The sequence below is a fragment of the Sciurus carolinensis genome, chromosome 7 (genome assembly GCF_902686445.1).
Source record: "Sciurus carolinensis chromosome 7, mSciCar1.2, whole genome shotgun sequence".
Classification (NCBI taxonomy): Eukaryota; Metazoa; Chordata; class Mammalia; order Rodentia; family Sciuridae; genus Sciurus; species Sciurus carolinensis.
Window position 1 is genome coordinate 35,916,101 of NC_062219.1, and position 24,478 is coordinate 35,940,578.

Sequence of the window (24,478 nt, forward strand, 5' to 3'; positions counted from 1 at the left end):
TGTTTGATACATTCTGTTATTTTTTCCCTTCCCCCACCCCTCCCACTCCTCTTTTCCCTCTATACAGTCCTTCCTTCCTCCATTCTTGCCCCCCTCCCTAACCCTAACTCTAACCCTAACACTACCTTTACGCCATGTACAAACAGAGAAACAACATATATCCCATTTGTTTACAATAAAAAAATAAAAAATAAAAATAAAAAAAAGAAATGTCATTAAGGAATTTTTCTTGAGCTATGTAAGATTATTATAAAGTTCACTTCAAAAAACAAATAAGAATAGACAGGAAACCCCTGAAAGAAAAGATTAATGTTTGAGAGGACTAGCATTCCCATATATTAAAATATAAAGCCTCTATAATTAAAATGTTCCTGCTCAAATAAGCATACAGGTCAAAAACACTGAGCTAAAATGTGTGTGTGAGATCTTAATTGCTTATGTAAATTTAGTGTACAAGAAAGGCACTAGCACATCACATCAGTAGAGAGAAATCAAGATTTTTAAAATTTATTTTTTTAATTTTTTACAAGAGCGGTAAGAATGAAGGAAAGAAGGACTGTATAGAGGGAAAAGAGGGGTGGGAGGGGCGGGGGGAAGGGAAAAAAATAATCAAACATCATTGCCCTATGTAAACGTATGATTACACAAATGGTATGCCTTGACTCTATGTACAAATAGAGAAACAACATGTATTCCATTTGTATACAATAATAAAATAAATAAATAAATAAATAAATAATTTTTTTACAGACTGCATTTTGATTCATTGTACACAAATGCAGCACATCATTTCGTTTCTATGTTTGTGCATGATGTAGATTCATACCATTCCTGTAATCATACGTGTACATAAGGTAATGATGTCTGTCTCATTCCACCATTTTTCATACCCACCTCCCTCTCATTTCCCTCTACAGAATCTAATGGACTTAAAATTAGCATACTACAGTAACGCAGCCATATCAATGTTTATAGCAGATCAATTCACAATAGCTAGATTGTGGAACCAACCTAGATGCCCTTCAACAGATGAATGGATAAAGACTTTTTTTTTTTAATTGGTATTGGCATAACTAGAGAGAGGACCCATTTTTCATATCATCTACCATGATAAAGTCTAAGTAGATCAAAGGTTTCATGGACCAACCCAACTAAGTTCTAAATGGGTCAAGATTTATTTAAAAATATGAATTTATAAATAAAAGTTAATCAAACCATAGATATATTGCAGGATAACCTGAGAATAGCCTTCTGGGACTCAGATTCTAAATGCCAAAAAGAAAAAGGAAAAGTATTGATAGTTATTATTTTATGAAGCACTCAGGACAAAAAAAAAACTCATAAGACAACTAAAAATCAAATGGGAAGTGAGAGAAAAATGACAAATCTCTGTTTAAAAAAAAAACAAAACAGGTATCACAAATATATAAGATATCTTGAAAACTGAAGGAAAAAAAAGTACAAAATTCCTACAAAACTTTCCTAGGATTAAGTAGAATTTACAGAAAAATAAATACAAATTGCACTTAAGCATACAAAAAGAAACTCAGTGTCACTTGTGATAAGAAAAATACAAACGAAAATATACTAAGATATTTTTCACCTATGAAATTATCAAAAATTTCAAATTCAGCCACATATTTCTGAAGAAGTTATAGACAAATAGATGCTTACAATCATTGCTGTGGAAGGAAAGTAATATAACATTCATGGAGAGACAATAGAAAACATTGGCAATCTTCATATACATTTATCATTTTAGTCAGCAATTCAATTTCTAGATTCAATTCCTAATGAATTCAGCAGAGAGAAGACTCTGCAGGAGCATGGCAAGTAAGTACTGCATTGACTTTCATAGTCTTTCTCCAGGAGAGGGTTAGTATTTATGGTCATTTTCTCAGGTCTAGTGTCTCTATACAACAGGAATGATCAGATATTTGGAGGAATACCAAAAGGATTCAGGTTCTTAATGATCTCCAGAGACCCACAGAATCATCATGGACTCCCTTTTAGAGAAGGGACAAATGGGAGGTGAGAGTCTGTAGATAAATGGAATTCTAGCTACATTCTAGAATGGTCTCACTAAATATAAATAGATCTACCTGGTTCCTGAACGTATGGTATCATGCTAAGTGAAAAAAGCCAATCCCCAAAAACCAAAGATCAAATGTTTCCACCGATACATGGAAGCTAACCCACAGTGATGGGGGAAGGGAGAATAGAAATTCAGTGGATAGACAATGCAGATACATATTCTTGACATATAGAAAAATCTTTGCATTGGTCTGTGGGATGAGAGCTATCATAGAGGGCAAAACCAAAAGGAAGTCCCTGACATTCTGTCCACAAGCCCCCTCACCGCCCAGCTCTGATAGAAAATCATAGACAAAATGGAATTTTGGAAGTAGGATGGGTAGAGGATGGTGAATGACAGCGAGGTATGGTCCCTATCATATATATCAATCTTAAAAAAACAGATGTGTTGTAGGGAATGACTGTAAATTGCCACAAGTTCAACTGCGATTTCCCTGCTAAACTTGGTGATTTTGCCCAAGCACATTCATAAAGTCTCAAATACATAGTATAATATGTGTGACTATGCATGTATGTTTCTATCTCGGTAAGGAATAAAGAAAATAAAGGGTTTGCATTCACATGGAAGACCCAACAAAACATAATCACAGATTTACCTCAAGTCGAGGCTCAATCTTGAGCTCCATATCAAGATGAAATTCAAAGACACCCAGATCATATGTATGGCCTCCGGAAAATCACATTGATCCACTACCTCAAAGATACATGCTGATGAAGCAGGAGGAACAAAAGGGAGGTTAACACATTGGAAGCACTGGTGAGACACATGAGTTCCAGTGAATTTATATGAAGTAAACAAGTCAGAGGACTGTCATATTAGCAAAATATCAGGAGACACAGTGGCCAGTGGCATGGTAGGGCACCTTCAAATTAAAAGACAAACTACAGTTTCTTGTATCTCCAATTACAAAATAGGAAATGCACTGTCACTGAAGTCCCTGAGAGGTCTGAAGATAACACATTCCTTAACCAGTAATACTGCTCTGGTTCACGGGTGCCGTGAAATGCTTTATCTTGGACAAGAGTTGGAGCAGATAGGGGATACAAAACTTGTTCTGACTAGGATGAAAGGAGCCTGCTGCTTAGGCTATCCAAGTTAGTAGACCCCATGATCAAGTGGAAGCCTTGGTGATGGACAAAGATACTTCACCTAACAGTCGAATCACGATGTAGGCATCTGGGAATCTGGAGCAAGACCATGCCATCTGCACTCGGTAATTACATGCCTTTTGAAAAAGAACTTGTGAACTACTGCACCCTGGTAAAAATATAACATTTGACCGTGAATCTGGAACTGCCTATCATGAATTATGTTCTATAGCATCCACTAAGTCACAAGACCAGATAGATACAGCATCATTCCATCATAAAATGGAAATGGTGTATTCATGATTAAGCCCAAACCATACTAAAGCACATCAGTAAGATACCTGGCATCCCAGAATCCCATATTGTACATCATGCTTAAACAAGTGCCAAGTCCTTAGCTCATACTGCTGGTCATGGGAGGAGGGAAGGCAAATGATATTTATATGATAAATCCATGAGGATTTATTATAACATACATTGTCATTTTTATATGCTATATATTTTCCATAATTTTAAAATATAATAAATACAAACTAAAGGTGAAGATAAGTGTGAAGGAAAATATGAAATTCCTCAGTAAAATTCCACAGTATTTAATCTCTAATATTAAATATAGTCTTGGACTTTTTTTTCTATCATCAAGTAAATTACCCTATCAAGAAATTTATTCATGAATAGCTGTGGACTGGAATGTTGTGGTATTCAAAGGACTATTTTGTATGTAAGGGGTCGTTTTGTGCCTATCGTATTGGCAAGAGGCCTGTTGCTGAACTAAACTGTAAAAATGAATAATGTCTTTATGTTCAAAATCAAAAGTCCACAATATATTTATTGTCCTGTTCCTAAAATATGTTCAGTTTGTAATCCAATTTCTTTTGCATTTTAGTGGACTAAATCTCTTAATTATGCACTAACATAGTGGAATCCTAGCATGCTAAAGTTCAAGGAAAAGTAAAAGATCATTGACTCTAACTCTTGTAAGAGTAAAACTGAGCTAAGATTAAAACCCCAAACTTGGCCTCCCGACCTAGCACTTTTTCCACTACCCAACCTAAAAAAATAAGGGATAGTGTTCCATGCAAGTAAGTCCGGTCATCAAATACAAACTCTCCAATGAATATTGAAGAAAACTTTGACCCTTCAAACTCCTTTCTTGACAATTCCATCTCTACTGCTATCAGTATACAGTGAAGACCTGAAAAGAGACTGCAGTTGTGATTAATCCTTGATTCTACAGGATCTATCACAGTGCCTGACATACAGTAGGCTATTAATAAGTGCTCAGTGGAGAATACAAGATGAGGCAGTTCTACATGTCAAGGATTCTAAAGCTTTATATAAAAGCAAAATGATTTTTTTTGTAAATAAGATGAGAAAGGTGATACATTTCTAATATATAGATGTAATTACATTTGGGGCAATAATATTGTTATGATTACTTGTTTGTTTTGTGAAAAGTAATCTCCTGACTCCAATATTCCAGATTGGTATACATAGTATGTGGAATGCCTCTTGATTTATATGAGGTTCATAAAAAACTCAATACACAATTTTACTTAACAATCAAAGGAATGAAAAAAAATTGACATAATGCTAACGATATGTAAAGTTTTACAGTTAATAATTAGAATACCTGCTAAAATCCTATTACTAATTCCTCCAAATAATTGAAAGTACTGTTTCAAAAGAAAGACTATTTTTAAGTGCCAAAGAAGTAAAAGAAAAAAATCCCTGACTAAATTTATTTTCATGACTAAGACAATCTTTGCAACTTTTTAAGACTTAATACTTATTTTTTAAAAACTCTTTTGTCTTTTATTTGTGAGAAGCATATATTTGTGCTCTTATGGAGAGTGTCTCTAACAATCTAGGAAAGTTCTTTGAGCATAAACACCTTCAAGTGAATCCAATAAAAATATTTTACTGCTCGGGATAAATGAGTTACAGCAAATTAAGTAACTGATTTTTTGTGTTTATGAGGGCTTCTTAGTGCACCCTTGTGGTAAAGTAATAAATTACAATGCAACCTTAAGGGGAAAAAAATCAGCATATAAAGCCAGCCTACGGGAAGCAAATAAGAGTCCACTGTTTGATTCCTTCAGGAAGCACCAAGCATTGCCTTGCCTGGTCACAGAAAAACAGTATGAGTTTTGCTCTGCAAAAAATGGAGATACAACATAAATGAATGGGAATTTGAGACAAAATGACAATCTCAAAATAAGTTGTTAAGAGACAATTGAAAGAAATGTTGAATAATATGAACATATTGAACAGATATCAGTAGATTAATTTTGTCCAGATTCCTTATTGTAAGTTCTGTGCTCCATCATAGGAGAAAAGTGATATTTGGACAATGCTTTCTAGTTTCTCTCAATGTCAAATCTGTTTACATCTTATTGTTTTCCTTTTTTATTCTTTTTCTTTTTTTTTTTTTCAATTTTAAATACAGTTTTATTTAAGACATTGCATTTTCCACTTACAATACAGTGTTTATAAAGTGCAATGTTATTTCCTTTCCCTGTGTACATGTTCCATATTCAAGTATTGAGAATGCCCAGTAATTTACTATAGCAGCAACCTTAAAACTGCCACAGAATTTGCTACAAATTTGGGCCCTTCCATATTTTACTGTGGAACAATGCTACTTCTATTATTGGGCTGGCTTAGTCAACCTCTTCAATGGTGGGCCCAGAGGAAGCACCACCAGAGGGAGGAGCTCCCCCACCAGGGAAGCCCCCAGGCATTCCTCCTGGCATGCCTCCTGCACTCTGGTACAGCTTGGTAATGATGGGGTTGCAGACTTTCTCCAGCTCTTTCTGTTGATGTTCAAATTCTTCTTTCTCTGCAGTCTGATTCTTATCCAGCCAGTTGATGATTTCATTACATTTGTCAAGAATCTTCTGTTTGTCCTCATCATTTATCTTGCCTTGCAGCTTCTCATCTTCAACAGTTGCTTTCATGTTGAATGCATAGGACTCAAGTGAGTTCTTAGATGACACCTTATCCCTCTGCTTTTCATCTTCAGCTTTGTACTTCTCAGCTTCCTGGACCATGCGCTCAATGTCTTCCTTGCTCAAACGACCTTTGTCATTAGTGATGGTAATCTTGTTCTCTTTTCCTGTACTCTTATCTACAGCAGAGACATTGAGGATGCCATTGGCATCAATATCAAAAGTGACTTCAATCTGAGGAACACCACGGGGTGCAGGAGGTATGCCTGTAAGTTCAAACTTGCCAAGCAGGTTGTTATCCTTGGTCATGGCACGCTCACCTTCGTATACCTGAATGAGCACACCAGGCTGGTTGTCAGAGTAGGTTGTGAAGGTCTGTGTCTGCTTGGTAGGAATGGTGGTATTACGCTTGATGAGTACAGTCATGACTCCACCAGCAGTTTCAATACCAAGGGACAGAGGAGTGACATCCAAGAGCAGCAAATCTTGAACATTTTCAGATTTATCTCCAGATAAAATGGCTGCCTGGACAGCTGCACCATAAGCAACAGCCTCATCAGGGTTGATGCTCTTATTCAGTTCTTTTCCGTTGAAGAAGTCCTGCAGAAGCTTCTGAATCTTGGGGATACGAGTAGAACCACCCACCAGTACAATATCATGAATCTGTGACTTGTCTAGTTTGGCATCTCTAAGAGCTTTTTCCACAGGATCAAGGGTGCCACGGAACAGGTCAGCATTCAACTCTTCAAATCGAGCCCGGGTAATGGAGGTATAGAAGTCGATTCCTTCATAGAGAGAATCAATCTCAATACTGGCCTGAGTACTGGAAGAGAGGGTACGCTTAGCTCTTTCACATGCAGTACGGAGACGTCGGACAGCTCTTTTGTTCTCACTGATGTCCTTCTTATGCTTGCGCTTGAATTCAGCGATGAAATGATTGACCATACGGTTGTCAAAGTCTTCTCCACCCAAGTGGGTGTCTCCAGCTGTGGATTTGACCTCAAAGATTCCATCCTCGATAGTGAGGATTGACACATCGAAAGTGCCACCTCCTAAATCAAAAATCAGCACATTTCTTTCAGCTCCAACCTTTTTGTCTAAACCATAGGCAATAGCAGCGGCAGTTGGCTCATTGATTATCCTAAGCACATTGAGACCAGCAATGGTTCCGGCATCTTTGGTTGCCTGACGCTGAGAGTCATTGAAATATGCTGGCACCGTGACCACAGCATTGGTAACAGTCTTCCCAAGGTAGGCCTCTGCAATTTCCTTCATTTTTGTCAGAACCATGGAAGACACCTCCTCTGGATAGAAACTTTTTGTCTCTCCCTTGTATTCTACTTGAACTTTGGGCCTGCCTGCATCATTCACCACCATAAAGGGCCAGTGCTTCATATCAGACTGGACAACTGCATCATCAAATCTACGTCCTATCAGACGTTTGGCATCAAAAACTGTGTTGGTGGGGTTCATTGCAACCTGATTTTTTGCAGCATCACCGATTAATCGTTCGGTGTCGGTGAAGGCGACATAGCTTGGGGTAGTTCGGTTCCCCTGATCATTGGCAATTATCTCCACTTTTCCATGTTGGAATACACCCACACAAGAATAGGTGGTGCCAAGATCAATGCCGACTGCAGGTCCCTTAGACATGGTTCCGTATGTGTAGGCCGGAATCCACTTGCGAAGAAACCACGCAAACCTCAAAAAGCTGCCACCGCGTTCAATGAGACCCTCTTTTTCTTTTCTATTCTTTTTTTTTTTTTTTTTTTTGGCTCAACATGAGAAATGCCTGTCCCCTGCAAAGATAAATATTGTACTCATGTTAATTGATATGCCTGTAAGAAACGACATGGTAAGAAGTTTTATTTAATTAGAAGAAAGAATATCTTGTTCACTTTTGAAATTAAGACCAAAACATTTTTTAAAAAAACTCTCCTACATGGAAACTGAAAATACTGCATAATATATTTTCATAAAAATTGAAATAATGAAAATAAAACTACCTATTTTAAGGATAAATAGATATGACTGTGTCATATTTTTTAAGGCAAGAGAATGTCCATATATGATCCAAAAAATAGTCATAGGAAGGTGGTGAGAAAGAACATAGGGAGCAGAAATAAAAGGAACCAGATCATTTGATGTTCTGGTTTCTGAACCAGGTGTCAGGTTAACTGGCATTTGTTACATTATCCCTTATAAGCAAAAATGCATTAATGAACAAAGTACAAAAGAACCACTGATGACAGTACATGACAAAACAAAGAAAAATATTAATCCAATTCTTTGCCGCTGGGTACCAACAAAGCAACAATAGAATAAAAAGGAAGATGCATTTAATTAATATGTCACTTTCTGCGAAGTACATGAAAATAATAAGTACATAATATGGTGAGGCAGTTGAAAGACTCTGAAATTTTGTAGCTTTTCTTGGAACTAGAACATGCCTTCTAGTGATCTATAGGTACAGGGAGGCAGATATTGCATGCCCATTGTTGACCCATAGATGTTCCCCCAAATCAAGCACTACACTTGACAAACACTTTTATGAAAAGTGAACTTTTGTCATATTTATATGTGTATACCTATATATACAGTCTCTAGTCAAGAAATCTCCAAAAATTAAAGGCAGAAAAAATAATTACTTAAAAATATTATTATACTTTCAAATCACTTCAAGTTTATGAAATTTCTTTTGAAACATATTCTGAAGTATGGTTGGATATTAATAATCAAAAATGTCATAGTTTTGTGTGAGAATATTGGGAACCTTGGTCTAATATGGAGAAATAAGATTTTGACATTTTTTTTAGCCTTAATTTTTCTAAAAAGATTTAGGTGACATCCTGTCTTATCAGTTAAATAATTTCTGCTTGGTGGTTTGTAATAGGACTAGGAAGTCTGCCCACCATAGTCCAGGCAGATAGCCTTTGCCTCATTAGAGAATCTGGTGTGATGAGAAAAAGCCAAGACAAGAAGAACCTGGAACATAAGGCAGCCCGTGAATGTTGGAAAGGATTTCAAGAGGATGCCAGCTGGCCTGGGAAAAGAGTAGAAGGGCCTTTCCTGGATTAAATTTGACTAATTATGCCAACCTTGAATTGGGTGAAAACTGGCACTAAATGGATAGACCTGGAGAAAATCCAGATGACTCAGTAGGAGCGATGAGAACTGAGAGCAGGTGGATAAACTACTGAAATTTTGAGTTGTTGAAAACAAACATAACTACTATGTTTGAAATACGAAAAAAAAAATCTTGAGAAGATAAGCATATCAGCATCATTGTTTTAGAGCTCATTCATTTTTAAAAACAAAAATTTACAAATATTCAGTATTAGTTCTTAATCTTAAGCTCCATTTTCTCCCCTCATACTCAAATAATAACATGCAAAATATATATTATTTGCCTGCTGTGTGGTTAGTACTGAGTTAAGCTTGGGGAAATTATAGTTTAAATGACCACTATTTGATGATAAATAGGAGATAATTAAAGATGAATTGGAAGTAACTAGGAAAAAAAGGAAAGTACATATGAATATCTAAAGATGCAAGACAGTGCTTTATTTTGAAAGAACTCCAAGTTCAGTGTGGCAGGAGAATAAGATATGAAAGAAATGAATTGGAAGGTTTTGGATTAGAGTTCACATCAGATTTGGATGTAAGGCTTCTAAATCATACTAAGCCTTTACTGGATTTTATTCTCAATGCTAATGCTACAGAAATTCACGAAATTTTTTATACAGAGTTCTTCTTGATCAACTTTCCTCTTAGACAAGCCACTCTGACTTCCACAAAACGAATTTACTAGAAGGAAGTGAAAATGGAAGGAGGAAGAAAATGTAGGGAATATTTTTTAAAATGTCCAGGTAAAACAGAATAGCGAAAGATTTTTACATCAGTCTTAAATGGAGATACAGGAATCAAGTTTAATCTTCTACTTGAAACAAGCTTAAAAATAGACAAAATATATTAAATGACAATTTTCAATTCATCAAATGGAGGTGAATTATCCTTGAGAGATGGGACACAAAGACAGGGAGTCCTATGACTCCTGTAGAGCAAAACTTGAAAGAATTTCCAGAAATTTTCCATTTTTGAAAATGGGAGAAAACAGACATGAAATCCTAGGAAAACCAAGATGGCTAGAGTCATATAAAAACATTACCAATGGGAAGAAACTTCACAAAGAGAGAACCTCAGAGAACTATGAACTTTCCTCAGTAGACTGCAGAATAGTATTCTTTGGTGTACTAATATGAGGAAATTACATAAAACCAAAGAAAAAGCTACTTAAAACAACTTGAGGGACCAGTGTCTGCAACTCACCCAGTATAAAATAGTGTGTGTTCCCACCAGTCTGTGGACTAGAAAATCTCAGACTCATCTCATGTATATAGAGTACTCAGAAAGGTCTTGCCCAGTAGTAGCAGCAGATAAAATGAGGCCTAAATTAAATACTGCTGTTGTACTGATAAACAAAATTAAAGTAAGACCCAAAAATGTCAAGTAACTTAAGTTCATTGAAAATAAAAGTCAGGTTGAATGCAAGCCCAACTACCTGGAAGGCTGAGACAGGAAAATCACAAATGTGAGGCCAACGTGAGCAATTTAATGAGATCCTATTTCAAAATTTAAAAAGAATTGGGACTGTAGCTCAATGGTAGATCACACCTGGGTTCAAACCCCTGTACCAAAAAAAATAAGTAAATTTCAAGAATATTTCTAATAATGCAAAATATATTGCTCTGAACCAAGAAAAATCAGATTGTTTGTCATCCAATTTTTAAAAAAATCCAAAAAAAGAGGAAATGACTCAGTATTAGGAGAAAAATTAATCAATTGTTACCACTCAGAATAGAAGGTGAAAGTGGTCATCATACTTGTTCACTATATGTTCAAAGCCTAGAGGAAGGATTGAGCATTCTGCACCAGATGCTGCCATTGTTAGAAATTGCCTAATGAATATAAGGGCCCTCTCTGTACTATATTGAATTAATTTCTATGGTAAAATTTCTAATACATGATTCTTTGTGTTTTTCTTTGATAGCAAACTTTTCTGTTTTGAAATGGCAAGAAATAAACATAACATCACTTTCAATCTTTTCTAACCCAAAATTAATGTAGTAGGCAAAAATATTCTCTCTATTCTGTTGTCTGTACTCACTTCTTATAAGAAGTGTACCATGTAATTATATTAGATAAGCCTCTTTAGATTGGAAGGAAACTTTGGGGCTTGATAATATTATCTTAGTTGATAGGAATATATTATAATTATTTCTGGTATTCACAAGGCTTAAAGCTTGTGGTTCAAAACATGGAGGAATATTTAATCTTGAGCCATCACTCTTTCCTATATGCCTAAGTAAGCAATAAGATTCCCTGCATTTATGTACCAAGATTTTTTCTGAAGTATGCAGGAATGTATCAGTTATGCTTAGAAACCAGTCTCTCAGCTGAATTCATCATGCCACATTTACACTATGTTTTCAGCTCTGCATTCGGGCTCCCACAAGTTTATAACCTCTGACCACAGAAACTTTTGGAAAAAATTTGCTGTTTGTGATCATGAAAACTCCAATGTCACAAGCTATAGGACTCCAGAACAGTAAATGATGCTGTTCAAAGCAAGGAGCTCAATTGTGCTCTATGCAAATAAAACATGCAAATACAATAAAGTACTATTTTTAAAGATGGTAAATGTTAATGTTAGGGAAAGAATTCATAATATAAGCATGGTTATCATTAACATTATAAAATGTATGATTTTGTAAAATTCACAATGAATTAACTTACCTATTTATTCAGCATATCTACTACACATTTCTTGTCATTTTCAACATTGCATCAAAATTAATTTTGATCTTTTTGAATTAAAGAAATGTTACTTAACTATATATCAATGCATTGCAATATGCTATACCATAGATTTTAATCTCAGTAAATGTTTGCAGATTGAATAATTTAAAGAATGAACAAAGTTAAAAAATACTTCTAAAGTCAAATGATAATTTCTTTTCTCATATTGCTTCCTGCTTTTCATAAGACTTTTAATATTTTCATTTGTTTCTATATATTTGGTTTTAACTATAACTTCCATATATGAATTTGTTATATCTTTGTATAATGCATTATTATGTTCAATTTCAAATATTCATACTTCTATTGAAATTTTTTATTTACTTTGTTTAGTTCAATATACTTAATACATTACTTAATCTTTGAAAACATACTTTGGTTGCTACAAAATTAAATGAAAACATATTCTCAATTGCTTCTGTAAATTGTTCACTTTTGGACTTCAGATTATATTTAACATTTATGACTTGAAAATTATTAATAGCACTTTGAATTTATACCAATCTCACTAATAACTCAGATATCATGTCATCCATCCCTCTACACTATGACATACAGAAAATTAAACTAACAGAAATAGTTTACTTGGAAAAACTTCTAAAAAACTAACTCCCTGGCGAGTGAGCAAGATCAAGGCTCAAAGGCGGTTTCAAAGGTTATGACGATAAATCTGACCACCAGGGATTGGTTAACAACAGTTCCGTGAATGTGATCAGCTTGTGGTTGCCATATAGTCCTATGGAACTCTCGCCTGTGTGAACCTCCCATGCCTTGTTGACCTTTAAGCTGATTGATGCCCGCCTAGCCTCCACTCTACATAAAAGCTGTGTGATTTCCTCAATAAACGAGTTCCTGCTGTGACTGGTCTCCCTGACATGTTTGATTGTCCTCTGCCCGGAGGGCTGCATTAGGGTGGTCAGTCAGCCCTACCTATCCCGGTCTGGCCTTGTTGGGAAGTGTCCCCTTCCCTTGCTGCTGGTCGAGAAGGGCAAGGGGGCTTAAGACCTTGACAAATTAAACTATCAAAAACTTTCTCAGAAAAAATAAAACTTTCTCAGGTATAAGCAAACATATGAATGGAAATGTATAAAGTACAGAAATACTTAATTAAGTCCTCTTAAGATAAACTTGGTATTTCAAGTCAATGAATAAAGATTTTAAGCAGTGCTTTTACAACTCATTTACTATAGAGAAATAAAAGAAGTTAAATACTTATACCATAATGAAAATAATTTTTAGTTTTGTTTCTAAGATGGAGTAACAATACAAACTAGCTCTTTCACATAAATAAGCACAAACATGATGGGAAAAATAGGAAATAACTGAAGGATAAGAAACAAACAAGGAAATCATATGTTGATTGCCCTGGATTTCTGTCTGGTGCACAGTTTAGGCCTTTGCTTGTGAAGAAGATCTAAGAGAATGCAATTGTTTCACTGAGTGACAGAGATTTAGGGACACTGAAGAAATTGGAAGTTCCAAAGGAAAGTTCTAGAAATGAGGGATTTACACAAGAAAAGAGTTCCCGAAACATGCATGGTTATACCCTTGATTCTTTGGCTGAATATAAAGACAAAGAGACTATCCAGAAGTTCTGAGGTGAAAAATTACCTTAGTAAATTAGTTTGGTCCTTGAAGAAGCAGATGTCACCACAAAATTGGATCTATACAGAATTTTAAACCACAAGCACCAGGAATTTTGTGAGATTCCAAGGAGAAATTTAGAAACGGGAGGTTAGTGAGAACAATGACTCCCAATGATTTGGTGGATGCCAGAACTGCAATTGGTACTCAGTCATTCCTCCCTCCATTGTCCATTCTAAATTCTTTCCAAACTAGGCTATCAGCAGATCTTAGTGACTTAACTGATGGTGTGACCCAACTTTCATGGCTGATATGGGAATATTAAAAATGAAAAAAAATAAAAAGTTATCATAGGAGATTATTCACCCATTAAAGAGACACTAAAACATGTAATGACCTACTTTATGGTATAAATTTGACAACTTTGATAAAATTGGAAAATTCCTCCCAAACTAAAAGCAATCAAAGTTTACTCAAGAAGAAATAGAGAATGGAAAAGACCTAAACTTACTGAAGAAACCTAATTTATATTCAATTCACTTTACCACACGGAAAAGTCCAGAATCAAAGAGTTTATTATTGAATTCTATCAAATATTTTAGAAAGAAAAATGCCAAAATGATTTTAGGACATCAAATTACCACAAAAACAAAAACAGTTAAAGATATTTAAAGTGAGGGAGGAAGGCAGGAAGAGAGGAAGCAAGGAGGGAAGAAACTATAAGCTAATGGCCCTCTGGAAAATAGATGAAAAACAGAATATGTTAATGATGTTAGAGCAATTCCAGCAATGTATACAAAGAAAATAGAACCATGAGAAAGCAGAAATGACACAAGATAAACCCATATAGACAGACAAGTGATACTCAATAAGGGTGCCAAAACATGCTGGAAAAAAAATTTAATAAATGGTGCTGGGGAAACTAGATACTCATATGTAGAAGAATGAAACTAGATTCCTATCTCTCACCCTGCATAAAACTCAACTCAAGATGGATCAAAGTGGAATTAGTCCAGAAACTTTAAAACTAGTAGAAGTAAACATAGGGTCCATACAATTTGGTATAGGCACTAACTTCCTTCATAAGAGCTTCACAAGAGCTTTAGGGAAAGTTTAAGAAATGAAACTAAGAACCAATAAGTGGTATGCCATCAAATTTAAAAGCTTCTGCATAGCAGTGGAACTGATTAAGAGAGGGAAAAGAATAGAATGGGATAAAATCCTTATTAGCAATTCCTCTTACAGGTTATTAATATTCAGAATATATAAAGACCTCAAAAACAAAGAATTTTAATAACAAAACAAAGAATCCCATCAATAAATAGAAAAAAACCAAACAGACATTTTTCAAAAGAAGAAATACAAATGGCCTGCAAATATATGAAAAAAAAAGTTCAACAACCCTAGCAATCAGGAAATTGCAAATCCAAACTATATTGAGATTTCATCTCACTCCAGTTAGAATGGCAATCATCAAGAATGCAAATAATAATAAATGCTGGCAAGGATATCCAAAAAAGGGTATACCCCTACATTAGTGTGGGATTGCACACTAATACAAACACTTTGGAAAGTAGTATAGAGACTCTTCAAAAAGACTAGGAATGCAACCACCATATGATCTAGGTATCCTACTCCTTGATATTTATTCAAAAGTACTAAAATCAAAGTGTCATAGTGCTATAGCCACAACAATGTTTACAGCAGTGAAATTCACAATAACCAGATAATGAAACCAGTCAAGTGCCTGTCAACAGATGGCTGGATAAAGAAAATGTGGTCTATATACAAAAAGGAGTTTTGCTCAGTCATAAAGAAGAATGAAATTATTGCATTTGCTGGTAAATAAATAGAATTGGAAAATATGCTAAGTGAAATCAGCCAGTCTAAGAAAATCAAGGGTTGAGTGTTTCCTCTCAAATGCAGAAACTAGAGCAAAAAAAGGGGGGGCGGGGAGTGAGGAAGGGGAGGATCTCATGAAAATTAAAGAGCGATCACTGGAGTATAAGGGGGTTAAGGCAGAGGGAGGAGTAACAACAAAAGGGAGGAATCTGGAATAAAATTAACCAAATTATGTTATGCACATATCTGAATATACCACAGTGAAGTCCACTTTTATGTATACCTGTAAAGAACCAATTTAAAAAAAAATAAATGGAAGGAACACCAGCAGTCGAGAAACAGGGAAGGAGAGGAAAAGAGTAAGTACTGGGGAATGACATGGAGAAAATTATATCCATAAATGTATAATTATGTCAAAACAAACCCCACTATTACATAGAACTATAATTCACTAAGAAAAATATTTTTTAAAATAGAAGAAAAAAAAAAGAAAATGCAACAATATGCAAAAGCATCAAATAACATGAAATACACAGGGATAAATGTATTACAGTGTATGGAAAATTTGAATATTAAGCACTTCAAAACATGACTGGGGAATATTTTAAAACACCTAAAGAAATGGAGAAATATACCATAATCATGAATTCATAGATTCCATATTAAGATAATTCTCCATAATTGATCTATACTTTCAACATGCTCCCAGTAAAACACAGTCTTTTTGTGAAAACTAAATTTATTCTAAAACTATAAGGAAATGATCTAGAATGACAAGAAATGATTTTTGAAAAGAAAAACTAAGTTAAAGAACATGCATTATTTGATTTCAATACTTGGTATAAAGCTAAAGAAATGAAGATAATTTGTCATTCATGTACAGATCAAGAAATAAGGATCAAAGAAACAAAATACAAGGGACTGAGGAGATGTATACATTTGCAGTTAAATTACTTTCACAGAGGTACTAAGGTGATTTCACAGGAAAGTTGTCATTTTTCAACAAATGATACTAGAACTTGATATAAATATGGAGAAATGTAATCTCTACCTTTACCTTAGCATACAAAAAGTTAGCTCAAAGTATGTTATAGACCTGAACATAAAATATAAAAATACAACATATCAAGAAAACAGACATAATCATTGTGATACTAGACAAAGCAAAGATACCACAGAAAAAGCCTCCTCCAAACAAAAATATCTGGGTGAATGAAACTTCATTAAAATTCTGCAGAGCACGGCTTTGCCTCTACACTCTTAAGTTTGACAGATAAGTCAGTGAAATAAACTGACACCAGATATAATAATATGAGAAAAGGTATACAAATTTATTAATTTTTAGTATTATGTGCACAGAGCATCACAAGAAAAAAAGTGAATGCTTAGAAAAGTTGTGAGATTTCAAAGCATATTTACAGTTTTAATGGGGGAGAGAGGTGAAAACCCAGGCCACTTAGGGGAGAGTAAATTACTTGTAAGAAAGATGAATGGAGCCTTAATAGAACAGCTGATAGATATTATTGTTTGTAACAGAATTTGTCTAGGTGCAGTGCTAACTTCTAGTCTCCTCTCCTATGATGAGAGTCAGTCTTCCCTGGTTGGTGAAACTTCAGGGGAAAGGCTTTATGACAACCGAGTTGTGTTTGGAGAATCCATCTTGGGGTGTTCAGAGGAAGTCTTTTCCTGCATTCTCTATTTTGCCAGCACATTCAGCTCAAAATAAACAATATATCCAAGCAACATATTTTGGGGTGGCATGTTCTGAATCCCTTCAAATTAAAATTCATGCCCTTAAAAAAGACACTATTAAGAAAATGGAATGGTAATCTACAGGCTGCCAGAAATGTTCTCAACATATTTGGAAAACAACATGCATCTAGAATAGATGAGGAATATTTACAAACAAATATTCAGAAGAAATTCATCCCCTCCAAAATAGGCAAAAGACTTTGTTTCACAAAAGAAGGGACACATAAACGAATTTTCAGTGTCATTAGTAATCAATTAAATGAAAATAACACAGTAAGCTATCACTGCATACTCATTATTGTGGCTAAAATAAAGAAGACTAGCAATGTTAACTCTTGGTGAGGATGAAGAGTTGTAATCTAAAATGATACAACTATTATCAAGAAAGAATAGTACTTACATGACCCAGCTAAACTTCTACTCCACCCTAATCTTATTTATCTTTGAGGACAGGATGTATGAAGAGCAAAGTTTCTCTTTAGGTAGGCTAGTTAAAATTAGCTGGATCTAAGGTGACTGCCAGAGTAACTGCCCGACCACCTCTAACTTCATTATAATCTAATTTCCAAGCTACATGACACACCTGCCAGCTGCCATGGTCAGAAATGCTAGATCGAAAAAGAGGTGGCCCTCGAGTTCCAAGAAATCTCACCAATATCAGGAAGAGATTCCTCTTCCCAGTAAGCGTATTGCCTTCTCTCATTCCCTGACTCTATCTCTGCAACCTCTCAACCGAAAGTGAGAAATTGGTCTGTGGGTGAGGTTCCTGCTTCTCCACTTGTTGGACACTTGTTGTCACTCAGTTTTGGCTTTGATTTTGGCTTTCTGACAGACACAGAACAGAAAATGATTTGACTTTGGGGGTCTCCCCCTTCCAAAGGGGGAAAAAATTGTTGATAATGTAACCAATTGGAAAAACGAATCCACCATTTCCTATAAAGGTACATGTTCATATCCATTATTAATTCCATTCTGAGTTACTTACACAGATGAAATAAAAAACATGTATTCACATAATACTTGTTATATACTCTGTATATATACAGATATATATATATAGCTATATATGTTCATATATATAAAACAAGTATTATGTGAACACACACATATATATTATGTAAACACACATTATATGAATATATATACATACGTATATCCTTAGCTTCTTCAAAATAGCTAAAAACTTGAAAGTTATGAAAAACTGAAAAGATCCAAAAAGTTGATCAGTGAAAAAACCTTTGGTATATCCATATAATAAAGTACAAATACACAAAAACAAACAAAAAAATGAGCTACTGATAGAAACCAAAATAATTCAGCCCAACAATATTATCCTAAGTGAATATTCAAGCTCAAAGAAGTACATTCTTCATGCTTCTATTTCTGGAATCTCTAAGATGATAAACATAATTTATGGTGACATAAAACTTCAGTGGCTGTCTGTAGCCAAGGTTAGAGAGTATTTACTTACATGTACCAGGAAAAGACTGTTAAGGGAGAAAAATGTCCAAAACTTGCAGACAGGAAAACAGAGAATTGCATATCTCTTAATGTCATCCTAGAATATTGTCTAAGAGGCAGATCTAATAAGATCTAATAAGGATTATCCAACACTAGGAGGATGTCCCCTTCATTACAGTAATTTACAACTCGGTAAGTACAGATGATAGAAAACTGAGAGTCATGCACGTGATTCTGTTTCTATGACAGTGTTAATTTTATCCTGGAGAGATGCAAATAATTTTCATACTATGGAAATATGAAATCCCCCTGTGGGGCATTCAAATATTTTGTATGAAATTTAGAAATCTTAATCAAGCATTTGTTCTTTTCATGGTTATAAAGATTTCTTTCCTATGGAGTTTTTTAGATCTTTTTTACCACCCTGTTTGCTCCACCATTAAGGAGTTAAATACACTTTTGGTACACATGTATTTTCTAAACACAGTAGTCTCCTCCATAGATTCCTGTGAGTTAATATATTTAGATTCCGACCTCATTCCTACTGCCTCTTATGGTATAGGTACCAGTCTCTTCTTTGGTCTTAATAGTCCCTTAGCTTCTCTTGCTCCTGGATCCCATTATCCCTACTGAAATCAGAGAACCTGTTTCACTGGCAGCATGAGCTAGTGTCATCACTGACTTACAGGAGACAATGGTACAGGGCTCTTGAAAGTCCTGGAGCTTAACACGTTAGTTTTGTGAGGATCCTCTAGGCCTCCTTGGGATATGCAATAGGTGGGGAATGTGCAAGTCATACATGAAAAATTTTCCAACATCCCATTTCCTTAATTCTTTAGACTTCTTCCTTCACATTATGCTAAAGGATTTATAGAATAGCAACTTCCTTCAACCAAAGTTTCAATCACTGACGAAATAAATTATTAAAACTATTTCTATCTGCATAAGTTAACATATAAATTCTAAACTATCTGGTAATTGTAATCATTTCAAAAAATTGGTGCAGTACATAATCTCTCCTTGACCTAACTACTTTTAAATACACTCCTGTATCTATTCTTCAGAAAAATATTGCCACTCTCTCTGTAAGTCAACTATTTCCTTCCTGATCAGACTTTTCTGGATCATGCAAAAAATGACTGTAGGTATGGATCCAGTGGCAACAAAGGATTTCTAATCCTGGTAGGCACCCCAGGGATATCCATCATGTCATTACCCAAATCCATGAATAGGTATCTTAAGTGGCACAAAAAAAAAAAAAAAAAAAACCTTGATAGATCAGTTAAGGACCTTGAAATGGCTATTTTCGATTATTCCTGTGAGTTGAATGTAATCCTTAAAAGTGAAACAGGAAGTTGAAGGGAAAGTCAAAGCAGTATGATGGAAAAAGAACTTGACCCCCTTCACTAGTTTTGAAGTTGAAGAAAGGGAACCTTGAGCTTCAATGAAAGGCAAGCAGCCTCTATGAGCTGGAAAAGACAAGGAAATGGATTCTCTCCTAGAGTATCCTAAAGGGAATGCAGCCTTGCTGGCACTAATGTTAGTCCATTGAGACCAAAGTTGAGCTTCTAACCTGCAAAATGGTAAGATAATATATTTGTGTTGTTTTAAGCCACAAATTTGAGGTGGTGTTTTATGGGAGCAAGAGGAAATAAATAGGGGGTGAAGAGATTAAGCATTCCATTACCAAGCAACTGTCTTAGATGAGACTAGTAGAAGAGGCTCCAGATTGAGAAACATAGTCTCTTCTGAACCAGCAAGAGAATTTTTGTTGACAAAGGAACATCTAAAACAATCTCATCTCCATTCAAGTAAACTAAGTCTGAAGTCACACTCTTTCCCAATCAGGGATTTGGAAAGTCTATATATTTCTCATATCTTGCAATTACAAATCGCTTGCTCCATTTGAATCTGGAATGTCCCCCAAAGACCTATGTGTTAAAGAATTGGTCTTCAAACTAACTACTGGAAGATGGTGGTAACCTTTACAAGGCGGAGCCCAGTAAGGGGATTTCGGTTATTATGAGTGTGCCCCAAAAATGAATTGTGGGACTCTATTTCTTTCTCTCTGTTGTACCCGGGTGCCATGAGGAGAACAGGCATCCTTAGTCATGTGCTACTGTCATAATGTACTGTGTGCCCACAGGCCCAAAGCAATGAGGTAATTGGTCATTGACTGAAATGTCCAAAGCTGTGAGCCAAAACAAACCTTTCCTCTTTATAAGTTGATTATTTCAGATATTTTGTTATGATAATGGAAAACTGATTAATACACTGATCAATGGAATTTTCTTTCTGATGTTCAGTAAAATTATTCCATAAATAGCTATTACTATGAATAAGGCATTCTTTCAAGAAAATCATAAAAACTTTCTAGCATTATTGAATATAGTAATGGGATAGTATCTTGAGTAATATAGGCAAAGAAAACCTAATTGTTAGCAATTCTAAATGTCTATATGCCAATACATATAAATAGGCATAAGGGAAAAGTTGCAAAGTTATAAAGGGGAATAATCAACCAAGTACAGAATCCAGAAGGGTATAAAGAAGCAGGATATGGAGCACAAATGGGAAAGTTGATAACTGAGACAATGCTAGAAGAAAATATGAATGTAGTCAAATGAGTCTGAATGGTGTCACAAGATTGAAGGACTTTTTGGAAGTTCTATTTTTCTCTGTAAAGAAGTGATGAGTGCAACTACAAAGAATAAGGGAAAAAAGGGAAGATTTAGAAAAATAAGGGAAGCGTAAAAAATGGGAAATAATTGCTATGGAGAACACAGAGAGAAACAGCTACCAATAAAAGGGATGTTTAGGATAATTTTTATCTAGAACATAAACTTACAGCTTTATCATTTTCTCTAACAGTGTTCAGCAGCCCATGTATAAATGAGGAAGTCAACTGAATTAATATAGTCTTGATATGTTGGGCATTTCTCAATGTTTTAGCCAACTAGTTCCCAAACACTTTTCTGATTTGGGAAAAAGATCTCATTTTGTGGAGGTGACTTTATTCACTGCCTTACGTGCAACTACAGAAGGAAAAAGGAGAGAGAACTTCTGAACACTCCATCCTTAAAACCAGAAGATTAACATTTGAATCAGGCTCACTCTAACACACACCCCTACCTAAGACTTTGAATCTTGAGAAAGTAATGCAAAGATGTAGGCACAGCTTAGAAATTATTTGTGCCAACAGTTCAGCCTTAATAATCCTCAGTATCAGCAGCAGGTATATTGCGGTAGTGCTCTAAAGAGGGGCCATGTCAGTGTGTCTGGCTTCAAGGTCAGCATCCTAACCAGAAGTCCCTGTGGCCTGACATACTCACAGGCTCTGTGTAGAACCTTCCTTGCAGTCTATTTCCTGAGCTTGGTTCTATTGTCTACTCACCAACTTTGTGAAACAGTCAGTTATCATGGTTTCTAAATACGGTGTCTCCCAAAAGCTCATGTGTGAGACAATGCAAGAAGTTTAGAGGTTAAATAATTCAGTTATGAGAGCCTCAACCCAATCAGTGCATTAATCCCCTGATAGGGATTAGCTCAGTGGTAACTATAGGCATGTAGGGTGTGGCTGGAGGAAATGGGTAGTCAGAGGCACATCTTTGGAGTATATATTTTGTGAGCTGAGCTTAGTCTTTTGCTGCTTCCAGGTGCCATGTCCCCAGTTACTTGTCTCTGCCATACCCTTCCATCATGATGCCCTGCCTCTCTTTTGGCCCCAGAGCAACTGAGTCGGCAATATATGAACTGAGACCTCTAAAACCTTGATCTCCAAAATAAACTTTTCCTTCTTAAAATTGTTCTTTTCAGATCTTCTGGTCACAGCAGGGGGAAAGCTGACTAAAACAGCAGTAGTCTATTAATAAATTTCTTTCTTTTCCAATGAAGCTGAAGCAGCTTCTGACATCTATAGTGAGGATTCCTGATGGATATGGGCTTATTTTCCCAGCAGAAGAATTTGATGTGAGATTGAAGATAAGATATTGGAAAGAGAGTGAATAAGTAAATCAGGATCTCTACACTACATAAGGCATAAGAAGGCAGGGGCAGGTGAATGAGGAAACAGAGGTTTCAAATGCTGGAAGTTGTAGTTAGGACAGAGAAAAGACTAACTGAGAGGAGCTAAGTGAGCAGCTGGCCTAAGAAGGGATTGTGGACAGAAATTGGGAAGTTGAAGCAAACATTCAGAGGTCACAATTTCTAGAACATGATGACATGACTGAGGGAATGAAAACAACAGAGAAAAGAGTGCAGGAAACTGAAAATCTGAATGTCCCCAAAATCATCCATGTTTTGTTGCAGTGACCAAGAAGGATGTCAGAAATACGTGTGAAGTGCAAAACTGAGTCATAAAGTCTTTAATGAATGGAATGAAAACAAAGAGAAACCTGTTCCTAGAAGAAATGAGAAGGTAGCTTGGAGCCATGATCAAGATTTTTAAAAAGGCAAGTTATTCTACATGATGTAAGAGGAGTGATGTTTTGTAAATGCAAGAAAGCAATCCTAGTACCTGATGATAACATGGGGGATAGCGCCAGCAGTGTCCTCATAAGAGGCAATGATTGGAGAAAATACTCAATCCAAGAAAAAAAAAATGATATATTCCAGGAATTAATTTAAAATTTAAAAAAAACTTAAAAATCTTAGCCATTGGATTTGCTTTGAAATATTCGAGATGAAAGCATCATTCTTTAGATGAAAAAAGGGAGATTGCTATAGGAACCAGCACAGAAGATATGAATATAGCACATAAAACACCATGTCATTGCTGAGAATGTTTGAATGCAGGCACACTGTTGTAATTTCTAAATTGCAACTTGAGTGTGCTCTTTTTAAAAATGCCATTTTACCTAGCAACGAAGTACCCTAGATTATATTAAATCTATACATAAAAATAAAGAAGTGTGCTTCCAGGATAAAATGGCCCTGTTATACAAATTTTAAGAATTATTCACTATTTTAAAGAATTTCTATTACCTGTCTTTGTATATAATTTTTATTATGTCTAGTAATAATTTTTCTGTCAGTATGAAAAATATCAGTATACTACATGGTCCTAGATTTCTCCTTTCTACTCCCTGGTACAGAAGAAAAAAAAAAAAAAAACAGATTTATCTTACTAATTAAAATGAGAAAACTAAACCAATTCAGTTTTTAGCATTTAAGTGTTTAGTGTGGATTTAAAAGTCAACCAAAGGGGGAAAACTCCCCTAGGACTCATATAGTGGCAAATAGATAGTGAAGTTAGGGAATCTCTGTGGCTGTGGTAAGGCTGACACTCCTAAACTGGGTTTTTTTTGGGCCATTCCAAGTCCCTAAAGCCTTTTAAGTAGTCATTGTTCCTGCCTGTCAAGCAAGATAGTTGTTAGCTTCTGTGAGTATTTCCCTAATAGCTCTACCAATCATTTTTATCTCTGCTGCCAACCTGAGCTTTCATTAACAAGTGTGAAAAATGTTCAAGAAGCAAAATAAAGAGGTACTGAACCAGTTCAATCTTTTGGAGGAGCTTTTACTCATATCCAGTGAGAACTGTTGCATTACTACAGAAGATTTTGGAAATCATGATTTATATTATTTCTCCTTCTCACTCAAAGGACAACTTCTATTCCAATTTCTCAGGACAAAATTCAGGAAGTCATCTTAACTCTTTTTTCCCCTTTGTTACATATCCAAAACATCAGCAAATCCCAATAACTCCATCTCTGAAATTTTACTGAGAATCTGACCCCTCTAAAGACAGCGTGTCAGCCTGGGATTACATTCATGTAATCCCAGTGACTCAGGAGAATAAGACAGGAGGATTGAAAGTTAGAGGTCAGGTTCAGCAATTTAGTGAGACC

General features: G+C 35.4%; 1 protein-coding gene across 1 annotated transcript; it reads right to left on the minus strand.

The window, feature by feature from the left end:
* Nucleotides 1-5,612: 5,612 nt before the first annotated feature.
* Nucleotides 5,613-7,802, minus strand: LOC124988964 (heat shock cognate 71 kDa protein). The gene has a single exon (XM_047558815.1). The coding sequence runs from the start codon at nucleotides 7,785-7,787 to the stop codon at nucleotides 5,847-5,849; it is 1,941 nt and encodes a 646-aa protein (XP_047414771.1). The 5' UTR covers nucleotides 7,788-7,802; the 3' UTR covers nucleotides 5,613-5,846.
* Nucleotides 7,803-24,478: the final 16,676 nt, after the last annotated feature.